The sequence below is a fragment of the Ambystoma mexicanum genome, chromosome 1q, assembly GCF_040938575.1.
Source record: "Ambystoma mexicanum isolate Mex_15411 chromosome 1q, UKY_AmexF1_1, whole genome shotgun sequence".
In the NCBI taxonomy this organism is placed as follows: domain Eukaryota; kingdom Metazoa; phylum Chordata; class Amphibia; order Caudata; family Ambystomatidae; genus Ambystoma; species Ambystoma mexicanum.
In genome coordinates, this window is record NC_090922.1 from 1,204,762,328 (window position 1) to 1,204,778,076 (window position 15,749).

The following is a 15,749-nucleotide window of genomic DNA, read 5'->3' on the forward strand; positions in this document are numbered from 1 at the left end:
GAGGGGATCACTGATGAGATCAGAGAAGGGCTGCTATCAAAGACGGCAGAGTTGAAAGCACTGGGGATGGGGGATTCCCTGTGGAAATTGTGATACCTCAAACAGAAATATTATGAAAAGGGGGATAAGGCGGACGCACTATTAGCAGCGAGGATCCTGGCTCAGAGAGCAGAAAGATGGTTGTCCATGATTAGAGGCCCAGGGGGGGGCGACCAGGGCCCGCCAAAAGATATCGCTGAAGGCTTCGCCCGTTATAATGAGAGCTTATACAAATCTGAAGCCCCTAGCCGGCAAGCTATAGTGGGGTAATACCTGAGTGAAGTGAACAGGAAAAGGCTCGCATGCCCTAAGGAAGAACACCTAGAGAGCCCAATAACAGCTTAGGGGGTTCAGGATGCGATATCGCTCCTCCCGAATGGCAAAGCACCTGGAGAGGACGGATATACCATGAGGTCCTATCACAACATATGGTGAAGCTGTACAATCATTTTCTAGACATGGGGGAAGTGCCAGCCACGTTCAGCAGGCCATTAACATAGGTAATCCCGAAGGAGGGAAGGGACCCAGCCCAATGCTCATTATATCGCCCCATTTCTCTTTTGAACGTGGGTGAGAAAATATTCACAAGAATTCTAGTGACACGATTTGATGGGAAACTGCCCAGCATTGTACATCCAGATCAGATGGGGTTTATAACTGGCAGACAGGGCCCAGATGTGATTCGAAAGACTTTGGACCTTATGAAACACATTAAGGGAGACCCGGGAGGCCAGGCACTGTGAAGCTTGGATGCAGAAAAGGCTTTTGATAGAGTGCAATGGGGCTTTCTCTCTGCTATACTGTGGAAGATAGGGGTGGGGGAAACATGTGTCATGCGATTGGGCCAATCTACTCAGGACCAACAGCAAGGGTGGTTGTAAATGGAATGAAGTCACAGGAGTTTGGGCTTGGCAGGGATACCAGGCAGGCAAGCCCCTTGTGATCCCTTCTGTTTGCTTTGACAACGGAGCTGTTGGGGGAAAAGATACGTAAGGACGACCAGATAAAAGGTATTGGGTGGGACAGAAAGCCATAAGGTAAGCATGTACGCTGATGATATACTGTTATACCTCTAGGAGATAATGGGGTCATCCCGAGGGTGCTCAGGATATTGGAAGAATATAGGAGGGTATCGGGTTTCAAGGTAAATGTAAATAAGTCAACTCTCCTTCCCCTGCAAGAGCCAACAGGCGAGCAAAGCGAGGAGTGGGAAGGGTTAGGGAAACAGGTGGAGAGGGACAGTATAAAATACTTAGGAGTGATGATACTCAAAGATCTGGATAATTTATATGAGCAGAATGTCCCCCCATTACTGAGCAAACTCTGCTAGGAGCTTGAAACCTGGTCTAAGCTTACAATCTACTGACTATGAAGGTTAAATACAATGAAAATGATGCTACTGCGCAGAGTGCTGTACCTATATCAGGCGTTGCCAATAGAGGTGCCAGATTCGCATTTCATAGAGCTGAGAAGATGGATAGTGAGGTTCCTGTGGCAGGGGAAGAAGCAAAGGGTGGATTACAGAGTACTGGTGTAGCCTAAAGAAAAAGGAGGGGTGGGTTTACCAGAGATGTACACCTATTACAGAGCGGCCCAATTCAGAGCTCTAATCCCTCATCTGCGAAAGGAGAAGGAAATCCAATGGGTAGGCATAGATAATTACTTATTCAGACCGGTGACGCTGGGGAGTGGCTCTGGGCACTGGCAAAGGCAGCCGCTAGAAGGGTAAAATCACACAAAAGGGAAATGGTGGAGGTCACAACGTGGCCTTCACCACTAAGTCACATATGGGTCCCCCCGATATGAGATTGCATCCCGGACGATGAGACGTTCTAGGATTCGTATGAGGCAGGACTGGAGAGAATAGGACAGGTCCTAAAGAAAAATTAATACATAGATCTGGGGGACCTTGAAGAGACTCTGGGCATAGGAAAAATCTCTGTATTCAAATACTTGCAGTTTAAAGAGGTACTAATGTCGGAGGAATGGAAAGGGGAGTTGCAAAGGGAATTGACGAGCATGGAGAGGATATTGTATACAGAGAGGGGAACGAGGGGTCTGATATCCAAACTGTATCAGGCTCTGTTGGAGGTGCACGGTGGAGAAATTGATACATTTAAGAGGAGGTGGGAGCGAGACATGGGAAGGGAAATGGAAGCGACTATTATGTGTGAATGCACACCGTACATCAATGGCCTGCCAATATAAACTGCATGGGCCCAAACTCTTGTATAGGTGGCAGTGGGACCCAGTGAGGATATCTAAGATGTTTCCAGGGGCAGACCCTCACTGCTGGAGAAAATGCAGTCAAACTGCAGATTACTGGCACGTGGTGGGGGTGCGGGAAGGTATAGAAGTACTGGAAGGAGATTATGGGGTGGATAAAGGGCCTGGAGGAGATGGACAGGTCCTTTATCCACCCCAGATTACTTCCACATATGCCACATTACCTGCTGCTAGCGGCCAGGGCATGCCTGGTAGGGGGATGGAAGAGACAGGGACTTCCGAGTGAAAGGGAATGGGCCACGAAAGCCCTGGACTTGTTCAGAATGGAGCAAATGACTACACAAATACATGCACTGAGCCCATCAAGGGAAATGGAATGGGCAGCCTTTCTCAAGAAATACGACTCAGAGGCCACAGCTGGATGCTGGGAGGGAGGGCCCCGAGACTATGAAGGACCCGGTGGGGAGTGAATGAACAAGGCGCTACAGACACAACCAGGGTGGGCAGAAATGGAGAGGGGCAGATGTGTGCCAGACACAGGGGGAAGAGGGAAAGAACAATGCTGGTGAACCACAACGCAGATCCTGAGGGGGTGATGCAGATACCACAAGTGAACACAAGCAGGCCGCTGATTGGTCCCCAGGCTCCCCTTAAGAGCCTATCCCGTGAGCCGGCAGGCGAAGCCGGCCCATGTCAGCAAGGCCCAGGAGACAAGGCTACCTCCTGTTCCCTTGCCCGTGGTGCATCCTGTCCTCAGCCCTTCCATGGAGCTGGAGCTCCTTAGACCCCTGCAGGAGCAGTGGGCATCTGTGCCTCACCTTCGTGATGTCCTGCAACATTGTGCAGAAGATCGCACCACCTAAATTGAATTTTAGCGCATCCCGCAATTGGCAGGATTCACTACCTGTGTCCAGGTAACTCCATTACCCGACACGAGGAGGAAGGCTCCTCCAAGATGGCCGCCCGCCGAGAGGCATAGCCATTTCCTGCCCATACGATCACAGCAGGCCGCCGATTGGTCCCCAGTCTCCCCTTAAGAGCCTATACCGTGAGCCGGCAGGCGAAGCCGGCCCACGTCAGCAAGGCCCAGGAGACAAGGCTACCTCCTGTTCCCTTGCCTGTTACCTGCCAGAGCTGCCGTCTGCCTGTCCCCCTGGCCCACACAGGCTAGCTCCAGCATGAAAGCCCATCGCGCGCCATCACAAACCAGCTCCTGAAGTCCACGGGTAAGCTAACCAACAGCATACTATTTGCGCTAACCCTACCCTCTGACTGCCGCCCCTGACACCCGATTGCCACTGGCCCTAGAGCCCACGAACGCCTCAGCAGTGCTTCCCTTGTACACACAGGCGCCCTGTTAGACCACTGAGCTCATAGTAGCGGCACCAGCCTCACGTGACTATTGTATTGACTTATGCACATACCACTAGCAGACTACATTTTGACTGCGCTGTGCCTTATGGTCACTAGTAGACCACATTTAACTGTGTTGTGCCTTATGGTCACTAGTAGACCGCATTTAACTGTGTTGTGCCTTATGGTCACTAGTAGAATGGTCACTAGCAGACCACATTTAACTGTGTTGTGCCTTATGGTCACTAGTAGACCACATTTAACTGTGTTGTGCCTTATGGTCACCAGTAGACCACATTTAACTGTGTTGTGCCTTATGGTCACTAGTAGAATGGTCACTAGCAGACCACATTTAACTGTGTTGTGCCTTATGGTCACTAGCAGACCACATTTAACTGTGTTGTGCCTTATGGTCACCAGTAGACCGCATTTAACTGTGTTGTGCCTTATGGTCACTAGTAGAATGGTCACTAGCAGACCACATTTAACTGTGTTGTGCCTTATGGTCACTAGCAGACCACATTTAACTGTGTTGTGCCTTATGGTCACCAGTAGACCACATTTAACTGTGTTGTGCCTTATGGTCACTAGCTAACATTAGCGTGCCTCATGCTATGCTTCGCCTAATGTTGCTGACCATATCACACTAGACACTCCCAGTTCTACCCACCTATCTGCTCCATTTAGTGGCAACGGAATCCCCCACCTCTGATACTATACCATCCTGATACTGGAATTGGAAGGATGCTAAACCTAGCAATACTGCTCTGTACCATGGCTGTTGCCATACAGGTGGACTCTAGTAGCCAAGAATACATTGGTCAGTCACCAACACCTACTTTAGACCTTAGCCTACTAACCCCTTCAAATAATGTGCAATCAAATCTCTCCATACACTACAAGGCCCAAGAGACAATACCCTACGCCTCTTTACCATATGCCACTTCCAATAGAAATAACAGACTTCGCGCCAGACTAGCTAAATTATATGAACCACTGAGAAGAGCCCTTCCGGCCACCAACCTCAAAACTAATTACAAACCTAATCTACGATTGCCTAGCCACTCTAAGTTGCCTCCTCCAATGTCCATCTCGGATGCGAATACCCTTCGGCTCAATAACTATAAGACTAAAGTCTGCAATATCTCCAACAAACTTACCCGAGTCAACAAAACACTTGAGGCCCCCCTCTCAAAGGAGCGCTTCTCAATGCAAGATCACTAGTCGCACATGCCACCGATATTGCCGACTTAATCACTGAAGGCAACCTGGATTTCCTTGCAATTACGGAAACTTAGCTCCATAATGCAGCAGGACCTGCCCTTATGCTAGCTATCCCTGATGGCTACACCATAGTCAGACAATACCAAGATAATGCCCGAGGTGGCGGTATTGCTATTATCTTTAAAACTGATCTCGGCCTCAGACTAGTCCCTACCCAGCTATCATAATCATGTGAAACCATCACTGCCAAAATTCAGATAAATAACTCACAATCCCTTACTATACACCTTATATATAGACCGCCTGGCCCTTTTGGTACCATTGAGGAAGACCTGCAGAATATAATTATGAATAACCTTAAACCCACCACGCAACTACTCCTGTTAGGTGACTTTAACCTAGGCTTTAATGACCAAATGGATAAAAACGCGACTGAAATAGCCAATATGATCAAAGCACTAGGCCTCACCCAAAAAGTCAATAAACCCCCCACCTTAAAGGGAGAATATTGGACTGGATAGCGGACCTTAAGTGCTCAGCCACTATCTCATCCATCCTGCCATTAGCATGGACAGACCATTCTCTGATCTCCTTTCACCTATCCACTTTAAGACCTACCCCACTGGCTCAACCACTAGCGCCACCATGCTTAACCAGAAGTAAAAAAAGTATCACGGTAGAGAAAGTTATCCCTGCCATTCTGGCCACACTTATCGCACTGCCTGAAAATCATGACCCTAGTAGACCAGTTCAGGAATTCAACAACATTATTCTCACCACACTGGATAAAACTGCCCCTATTAAACTTAGGCCTACCAAACCAATAGCCCACTTAAACAAATGGTTCACTCCACAACTTAAAGACCTCCGCACATTAAAGAATAAAAGTGAAACTAATTGGAGACTTTGCCCCTCTAGCGAGAACAAAGCCGAATTAACCTCACTATCCTCACACTACAAGAAGGAAATCTGCCTGGCAAAACGCAATTCATACGACAAGCGTATTGCTAACTCTCTCTTCTCCTCCCCCCTCTCCTCCCTCTTCCACTATGTCTGTCTTCTCATCTGTCTCTGCTTCGGATGTCTCCTCCCTCCTTTCCAAAGCCCACCCCACATCCGCTCCCTCTGACCCTCTCCCCTCCGTTCTCATCCCCAAAATCTACCCTCTTCTTATCTCTTACCTTACCACTTTAACTCCTGCCTCTCCTTTTCTACCTTTCCCTCAGACTTCAAACATGCAACGATTATTCCTATCCTAAAGAAACCCTATGCTGATCCACTCCTCACCTCTAACTCCAGACCTATCTCCCTTCTACCTTTCCTTTCTAAACTCCTTGAGCGTCTCGCTTATTCTCAACTCTCTTCTTTTGTCTTTTCCTCCTCTCTCCTTCCTCCTTTCCAATCTGGCTTCCGACCTAAACACTCCACTGAAACCGCTCTCACTATTATCCTCAAGTATCTCCTCTCTGGCATGCCAAGCAATCATCCATCCTTATTCTCCTTGATCTCTCTGCAGCTTTTGACACTGTTGATCACCCACTCCTCCTAAACACTCTCTCCTCCTTCGGATTCAAAGGCCCTGTTCTGAAATGGCTATCTTCCTATCTCTCTTCTCGTTCCTTTACCATCTCATGGGGGGGTCAGACCTCTTCTTCCTTCCCTCTAATATGCGGTGTTCCACAAGGCTCTGTACTTGGTCCTTTGCTCTTCTCTCTTTACTCCTCACTCATCGCCCCTGTTATCTCCTCCTTTGACATCTCCTATCACTTTTACGCTGATACTCAACTCTTTCTCTCTTTCTCCTCCTTCACACCTGACCTCCATCTCAAACTCTCCTCCTGTCTCACTGCTATCAAGAACTGGATGTCCTCCCGCTTCCTCTCTCTTAATACTGATAAAACTGAAGTCCTTTTCTTCCCTTCTAACTCACTTCCTCCTCCCTCTCCTCCCCCATTCATCCACTTTCCTCCCTCCAACCTCCCTATCTCCTCCCATGCTCGTAATCTAGGTGTTATATTTGACTCCTCTCTCTCCTTTTCACAACACATTTCACTTACCTCTCGCTCCTGCCGTTACCACCTATACAATATTCGCAAAATCCGTCCCTCCCTCACATTCCATGCGACTAAACTCCTTATCTCCTCTCTCATATTTTCACGACTATTCTACTGTTCCCCCTTATTCTTTGGACTTCCTGCATCCCCCCTTAAATCCATTTAACATTCTGCTGTTCATACTCTTTGTCTCCTTACCTCCCGTGATTCCATCTCCTCCTCGCTCTCTCATCTTCGCTGGCTACCTTTCCACTTACAGTTAAAATTCTGCTTTCTCTGCCTTGTTTTCAAATCCTTACATGGTCTTGCTCCTCCCTATTTCTCCTCCCTTCTCACCTTTTACTCCCCCTCTCGCTCTCTTCGTTCTGCTGACCATTTCCTCCTCACTGTACCTCCTTCCCCTTGTGCTTCCTCCCGGTTCCGCTCCTTCCAACTTCTTGCTCCTCTTCACTGGAACTCACTCCCTCTCTCAATCCGGTCTTCCACGACCCTTCCCTCATTTCGCACTTCCCTTAAATCCCTTCTCCTCCACTCTCCTCCTTGAAGACCACCCCTGTTCTCTCTTCCTCCCCCCCTCTCTCCCTCTTCTAACTCTTCTCTCCCCACTCCCTTTTCATTCTCACTCCCTTCTATTCTTCACTTGTTCTATCCTTCTCTGTTCCCCCTCACCAATCCTACTCCCTCTCCACTTACCCTCCCCCTCAGTTAATTGCTTTTTGCACTGTTTTGTTGTCGAATGATTCATTATGTAATTTTTGCTCCCAATGTTAATTGTTGTTAATTGTATGAGTTGTTCCATTGTACAGTGCCTTGGTGTAAGGCCTTCTATAAATAAACTACCAATCAATCAATCAATCAATCAATCAATCAATCAATCAATCAAGTATGAAAGAACTCTTTTGCATACTCAAAGAATTAGAGTCCCCAATTGTTATTCCTGATGTCTGCACTAAGGACAAATCCTGGTGTACAGACATCCAACATGCCCTAGCGAATATAATTGACACACTCCAAAATAAAATTCAACAAAAAAAAGAAGCTCCCGCCTAACACCCTCTCGCCTAACGAGTCACCATCGGCACACAATACTACCTTCTATTTTGCTAAAAAGTCTACCCTAGGGGTAGAAAAAACTATCCTATCTTTGAAGCCCTCGAACTGTAAAGGCGATATTTGCCCAGCACAGCTAATAAAAGATGCTGCCAGAAAACTCTCCCCATTCATAACTAAACTGATAAATGCCTCATTTGCTACAGGTACCATACCTGCTAACCTCAAACAATCTTGGGTGTTACCCCTCCTCAAGAAACAGTCACTAGATCCGCTTATTCCCACTAACTACCGGCCCATTACCACGGTCCCATTTCTACTAAAAATATTGGATAAAGCCGCATACATTCAAATTAAAAAACACTTGGAATTGCATAAACTTCTAGGCAACAGACAATCTGGTTTCCATCCACTACACGGAACAGAGTCAGCCCTAATTGACCTAAAGTCCCAAATAGACAAGCTGAGAGAAAAAGGAAGGACAGTACTCTTGCTCCTACTTGACCTCTCTGCCGCATTTGATCTGGTCAACCACAAGGTCTTATGCCGGCACCTTGACTCTGCAGCCCACTTCTCCACGGGCGCCATCAAATGGATTGAGTCCTTCCTGAGCGAGAGAACCATGAGAGTCTTCTCCCCTTCAGCAGCTGCCGACCCTACACCCATCCTATGCAGTGTTCCCCAAGGGTCCTGTGTCTCCCCACCCTTTACAACATCTTCACTAAGCCACTGTTCGACGATCTGGACCAGCTGGGTATCACCTACACTAACTATGCAGATGATACTCAGATTCTCCTCCCACTTTCCAGGGATTACGGTACAGACATGGGTTTAGTGAACAAAGTTTACCTTATCATCCAAGCATGGATGGCCACTCATGGCCTGTGCTTGAACGATGATAAGACTGAACTTATAATTCTGGGTTCGCAGGCTAATATCAAAAAACTAAGCCAGGAATTCTCATTCAATATTGACGGTAACACCATTAAAGTTTCCAAGTAAGTAAAAACCCTTGGATTCTATTTGGACTCCACACTGTCCTTTGATAAACAGGGCAAATCCCTTACCTCTGCCACGGCTTACATCTGCAAATTACTCAGAGCTGGTAAACCGTTCCTCTCTGACAATAGTTGTCTGATCCTGGCTAGAGCTCTAATACTCTCCAGAATTGACTACTGTAATGTCCTCTACAGTGGTGCCATTAAATCTACCATTCAAAAGCTCCAAACACTACAGAATAATGCCCTAAGAGCAGCACTAGGCATAAATAAGAAAACTCACATCTCCTCCTTGAGACGTCAACATAAATGGTTATCTACATCTAACAAAATACTACTAAAAACGCTCTCCTTGACACATAAAGCCCTTAACAACGCAACCCCCAGCTACCTCATAGATAAACTCCAGAGAAGAACTTCTCTCAGACCTACCAGAACTGGGAATACTAATTGCCTGATTATTCCCAAATATAAGCTTACTACCATTGGGGGTAATAGATTTACTGTTAAGGAAGCTAAAAGTTGGAACTCATTGCCTCAGGAGCTGAGAGCAGACCAACCCTACTTACATTTCAGGAAAAATGTAATGAAACATATCACTGCTACGGATCCTTAGTCTCCCATTACCCTCAGAGGACTTGCCCACTCCCACAGAGACCTGGTCATCCTGCAGTAATAGCAGACTACCATATTACTTTTGAGTTTTGCATTCATCTCTAAAGACCTTGTGCATTGTGATCAATTCGGGAGCCTAGTATCTTACAAAGGGCCCCAAGTGGCACATTCATCCTTTGTACAGTGCCTATTGTTCATTTATTTAATTTCATTGCCTATTTTTTCTTCGTCCTATTTTGTACATTGTATATATCCTGTATTCATGTAAAAAACTGCATATTTTGCTATCATGTAAATATTGTAACCTGTGGATACGAAACTATGTAAGTCTTGCATTTCCATTTTGCTGCGCCCTTTTACTCACAAGTCTGGTGCGCTTAACAAATGAATAAACAAACAAACAAACAAACATGGAAGAAAGACTCTAAATAGGAGATGGAACAAATGACTGCAGGAGCTCGGAAAACACGCTCCAATAGAATTGCTGATGTGGCATCCCTGGGGCCATGCAAGGCACAAGAGTGGAGGGGGAGCTGGTAGGGCTTGAGGGGGCAGAGGAGGGTGAATTCAAAGTTGATGTTGGGGGGGTGGGGAGAAAAGAGAAAATCTGCATGGGGAAATCTGCATTTGGAAAGTCCAACAAATGGACTGGCTAAGTATTTTCTATTTGTGCTGATTCACTAATAAAATATATTTGAACAAAAAAGTGTGATAATGTTGACTTGTGTTCTTGTCTCACCATCTATCTTTGCCCTCACTTGCTATAGAAAACAAAGCTGTAACCACTAATTAACGTAAACACAATTCCGGCAGGTGGGGCTACCATGTCAGGTTGGGAGGCAAGCCCTGCCAGACAAGTAAAGAGAGGTAGGCGCAGTGCAGTTGTAGATATATCAGTGGTTGACTCCTATCTTACCGATACTGCTCGAATATCCAATAACATGTGGTACAAGCACATGACTAAAGTAGGTAAACAAACCACTGGAGAGAGATGCTACGTCTGCTCTCTCATCTCCTACGCCATGAGTGCATTCAGAAAGTTTGTGGCAACTGAAATTCCATAAACGAAAGCACAGTGCCTTATGTACCTATCAATGTGCACCACCCGAGGAAAGATTCAAGGGAATATGGCAACCTTGAGATGGATGTCTAAGACAACCTTCCCCTATGAAGACAATTATATAAACACACTAGACATAATGCACAATAAGTGGAAGAAAGACCAGGTTACACAATACATTACTGATGACCCAAAAAGCAGAGAAATTAGAACAATAACATTAAAGGAATTACCCTATCCCAAGAAAGGGCCAGCTGTAATAGGAGGAGAGCCAGGATGCTGGGAAAGACCACAGATGCTTGTATATGGCCAAGTATACACAACTGATGGAGGAAGCACAGCACATACACTCCTAACAGTTCCAGCTTGTATAGTACAAGATGAAAATGACAAATGCCTGAAAGAATGGGAAGCAAGTGCAAAGATACTGACATGAGTAGACAATGAGGCTGGGCCCAAGCCCATAGTACCACTCAAAGGAGCAGCATTATGTTTCCAGAACAACAGAGCAGTACAAGTCGGAGAGAACAAGGAAAGCAAGCAGACAATAAAAGCTCCAGGCATGAATGCGGGAACCGCAGTACTAATGGATCACTATTTGGCTTGCGGATCCAAGGCATTTGTGGAAACTACCACCCAACCGGGGAGGAGTGTGCTCACTGGTACACTTCAACACACCAGCATTAGTAGTACCACAGAAGGACATCACCATGGACTAATTTCCCAAAATGAACGCTAAAAGAAAGAAGAAGAGATCTGTATAGCTAACTAGGATGAAAAGAGGAAACTACATGTCATCAGCAATGGAAGACTTCTTAGACAACGAAGCACCCAAGCATTGATTGTTCAGCAGGACAGAAATGTTCTTCGCAGCCATTGTTCCTGCAGTCCAGACATACACAAATGCAAAATGTCTCCAGATCAAGAGATGCGAACTGATGCAAACAATAAACTCGACTATCAATGGCTTCAACGCCACAAAAGAAGAACTCTGATCAGTAAGGTTAATGGCCCTCCAGAAAAGATATGTTCTGGACCATCTCACAGCAATGGAAGGGGGAGTATGCGCCAAGATCGGGTCTTTTTGCTGTACATTCGATCCAGCAAATGACAAAGCAAACAGGACATTAAGTGAAGCAGTAACCAAGTCATCACAAATGCATGCCAAAATGGAAACGGCAGCAAAAGATGCAGGGAAGGATCAAGGTTGGCTATCATATATTTTCTCATGGATACCAACATGGATGGCCAACAGACTAAAAGTGTTACTCGCAGCATTAGTGCTAATGCTCCTAACCCATGCATTATCAGAATATGTATCACACAATGTCGAAAAATGACAGAAAAAACTGTAGGCATGTAGGTAGGTACTGGTAGAAATGACTTTTGAAGATGGCAAGATACTAGTAGCTCGAGATACCCTAAGAGCACAGATAACAGGGTGTCCACTGTTCTCGACTGGCGTAGTGTTCGATGACCCAGGTAACAGAGAATATTGGGGAAAATGGGTCTGGTGCAACCCAGAAGGAGATTGCTGTTACGTGACATTGCGTTTGGATGACCATGCAAGATTCAATGGGCATCGAGGGGGAGTAACAAAGATTTGGCTCCCAAAGATGAAAGTGAATAGGTTTGGAGAAGTGGTCGACAAGTCAACCAGAGAGAGGACTGAAGAGAGGGTCCCTGGAATGGCTCTCATGTCCCCTATGCACATGTCAGCCCAAAGGAAGAGAAACGAGAGATGCAACCCACTGTTCGGCCAACCACCAGGCACACCAGTGTATTCTGGAAAGGTATATTCTCTCAGATGACCGTTCAAACCCTATCCAATCGATGGCTTCGAAGAGACAGGTGTCTCATCACTGGATCAAGTTTACTGATAATAAAATCCAGCCATGCTGACGTCACTTGTGACAACACAACATAGCAGCGTTAGGCACAAAGTAAATTTGCATTCCTGCATGAAGTCATGCAGACACACATGCACACATGAAGAACATGCTTACACCATTCTGTAGATAGAGGACAGATACATACATATACTGTCAAAAGCTTTTCCTTTCCACTGACCAAATGCAGAAATGCAAGAAAGCTAAGCATAAATGGACCGAGTTTGCAATTGCTTCATCGTAACTAACCATAAGGGGCTACAGGGACGTATAAGAAACCTATGAGGGCTCGATCAATACTAATCTCTAAAATGAAGTATTAGAACATCTAGGGAAACCGTAGAATGACTGTAGTGAATTCACATTTAGCTATAGGCCTCAAAATATAGAAGAAAAGATGCAGACTCTGCAGCGTGAGGCACAGAGACAGTGTTCACAGCCAAGGACAAGGTGATTTACTAAGAATATGAATTGATTACTGGGGCATTCAAGGCTGTACTTCGCATATAATGGCAGCACCTGCGCATGAAGATTTATCCACTTACAGTTTCATGTTTATTCGAGGCTTATGATGGTGTTACTGGAGTATTTGAGGATGCACCTGACACATGACAACCAAAACCAACTCGATTTGTAAATGCTTATTGTTCCACCGGCCTGAGATGTGGACACAATTGTCCATGCATTGACACAAGGAAATATTTATCAAAATGCTAACTGAAGGAAAACATTTTCAATTCCTCTCCCACCGAACGCTCTTCAACACACTGAATTGGTGAAAGGTCCATAGTCCCTGTCAAAAACACATCAGTAGTTAGGAAAGTATCCATCAGCTCCAAGTCATTCAACCCTTAGTAGCAAAGTCACAACGGAGACCCATGAAGCATTCAACCAATAGTGTTTTTTTCTTTCAATGAATTTACCTTCATCATTTGATATGTTGAGATAAGTGGGAGGGGATTTTCCTTTTGTGTTGCACGCTGAGACTGCTACACTAGTGGCAGCTGTGTCAGTTATCGCCTCGAGCCACATCTGTGTGGTGTTAAAGACTTGCTTCTGAAATGTTATCTCATAATGCAGAATTCTTCCCTTTGCTTCCAACAAACTCATTTTCTGTAACAAAACAAACAAAAAAGGCTTTAAAAGATTACACTGCATGATGGTAGATTGTTTAAACATCTGTGTAAGACTTATAACTGTCTGCCTTATAATTCCTGCCTTAGCATTTGGTGACCAGGTGCAAGTCGATCTAGGTCACATGGCATAAGCCCCACCCACCTGTCAATCACTGCTAAACTGTTGGTGACTTCCTGTTTTGACACCCTTTTTCCATACTTAAGCAGTCCTCCAGCCTCTTTTCCTTTGTAGTTGGTGAGCAGGTCCAAGTGGATCTAGGTCACATGGCCTATCTGTCAATCACTGCTAAAGACAGAACAAATCCTCCCTATACTAAACAAATCCACTCTGGATCCCAACAACCTAGGTAACTATCACCCAATCACCCTTAGGTAAGATCATCGAGAAAGCGGTAGCTGCGCAACTACAACAACACATCGACACCAACAATCTCTTCCAAACCTACCAATCCGGGTTCAGACCCAGATGCAAACCATACAGGTGGTCGACAATGCCCGCAAACACCTTGATGACGGCCACCACTGCATCCTCTTTCTACTCAATCTTTTGGCTGCTTTCGACACAGTAGACCACCAGGAGCCCATGGACACCCAACACCTCTGCCGGTGTTGTCCTCGTGCGAAGATACCTTTGGTGAACGTGCGCATTATAAGTTCATATAACATAACATAACATACAATAGTGCATGGGGATCATAGGTCTTGTCCTACGCTGGTTCAAGTCTTACCTCGCCAACCACCAGCAGTTTGTTCAGATTGACTCCTCTAGATTTCCAATGCTACCCGTCAGCTGTGGAGTCCTGCAGAGTTCCATCCTCTTCCCAGTGATCTTCAATCTATGCATGGAACCGATTGGAGCTCTCTGCCAGTGCAGCACTGCCTTCAGCGGAACTCCACAGGGCTTTCGCTCATCGTTCTGGGGTTACTGACTTGTCCTTCTGACATTGTCACTGTTTCCCTTAGTCTTATGACTTTGTTGGCATTTTTGACAACTGTATTTCAGTGCGCAATGTACATTACTGTACCGGGATTCTTACGTTTTCGTGCCATAGACCGCCCTTAAGGATTTTTTGGTGACTGGACAATGTACCTAGGAGTAGCCTTTTGGCAGCAGAAGCTTTTTGTGTATTTTAACATACTTTTCCCGAGCCATACCGCGCTTACTGCGTTTGGCTCATGCCTCTGGCTAGCCTCCATCATGGCCGTGCTACAAGGTCTTTTGTCTTCTCTTTTGGCTTTTTGTCCTTTGGCCTTCTTCTTGCTCTTTGTGACTTGGGGAGTCCTTATTTGGACATGTATTCGCCTGCGAAAGGCTGCGCTTTTCACGGTCTAATGCATGTTACGTGTGAAGGTACCCAGGAAGTGGACAGGGACTGTCTGTTCCCAATCCACACTCCTGGTGTCAGGATGTCTGGTGTGCACGTAGGCAAGAGAGCTGCAGTGGTCCCTGATTAGACCACTGCCAGAGTGCATGAGTGGGGCAGATCTCCTCAATGGCCAGCTGGGGTGCAAGCACTCACTGGACTGTAGGATATGAGGAGGGGCTCTGATTGCAGACCCACAAATCACCCTGAGGTCCGAATTGACCTCTACACAGAGCCAAGTATCCAGAGCAGCTAAGCAGATCCAAGGACTGTCCGGGACCACACTGAGAAGGTTTGGCACCCTGAGCCTGCTGTTGTCCCAGTAGAGCCCTAGAAATATTATTACTGTAGTTTTCATGATTGACTTGTGTTTTGTTAAAGGCCTAACAAATTGTATATTTGTATATACTACTGTCCAAGGCTAATTCTTGTGTCGTACTGTGTGCGTTCATCCATGACCTCAGATCACCCCCACTACTCCTGAGACTTAGCCTTGGCTGCTCTCCAAGCTACCTTGAATCGTCCTGGCTAACTTCATAGAAGTGTTCCCTGTTTCACTGTCAAGGGTGGCCTTCTGAATATCGGTTCACCACGGCAGAGTTCAGAAATCCATTCTAACAGTAGCCAACCCTTTCATTTGGCTACAGTGCCTTCCTCATATGTCTTCATGGTCTCTTCACAGAATATAACAATTGCAAGGCTGAACACGCTTTGACTGTTAATCCAGCTAAATCTAGCTAA

At 46.0% G+C, this 15,749-nt stretch overlaps 1 protein-coding gene across 1 annotated transcript in view; it reads right to left on the minus strand.

Moving 5' to 3' along the window:
* Nucleotides 1-15,749, minus strand: part of IL12RB2 (interleukin 12 receptor subunit beta 2) — a 632,737-nt gene that overhangs the window by 247,515 nt on the left and 369,473 nt on the right. The window contains exon 9 of the mRNA XM_069641943.1: nt 13,432-13,621. Coding sequence (XP_069498044.1) covers nt 13,432-13,621 — 190 coding nt within the window. The remainder of the gene's footprint in view (nt 1-13,431; nt 13,622-15,749) is intronic.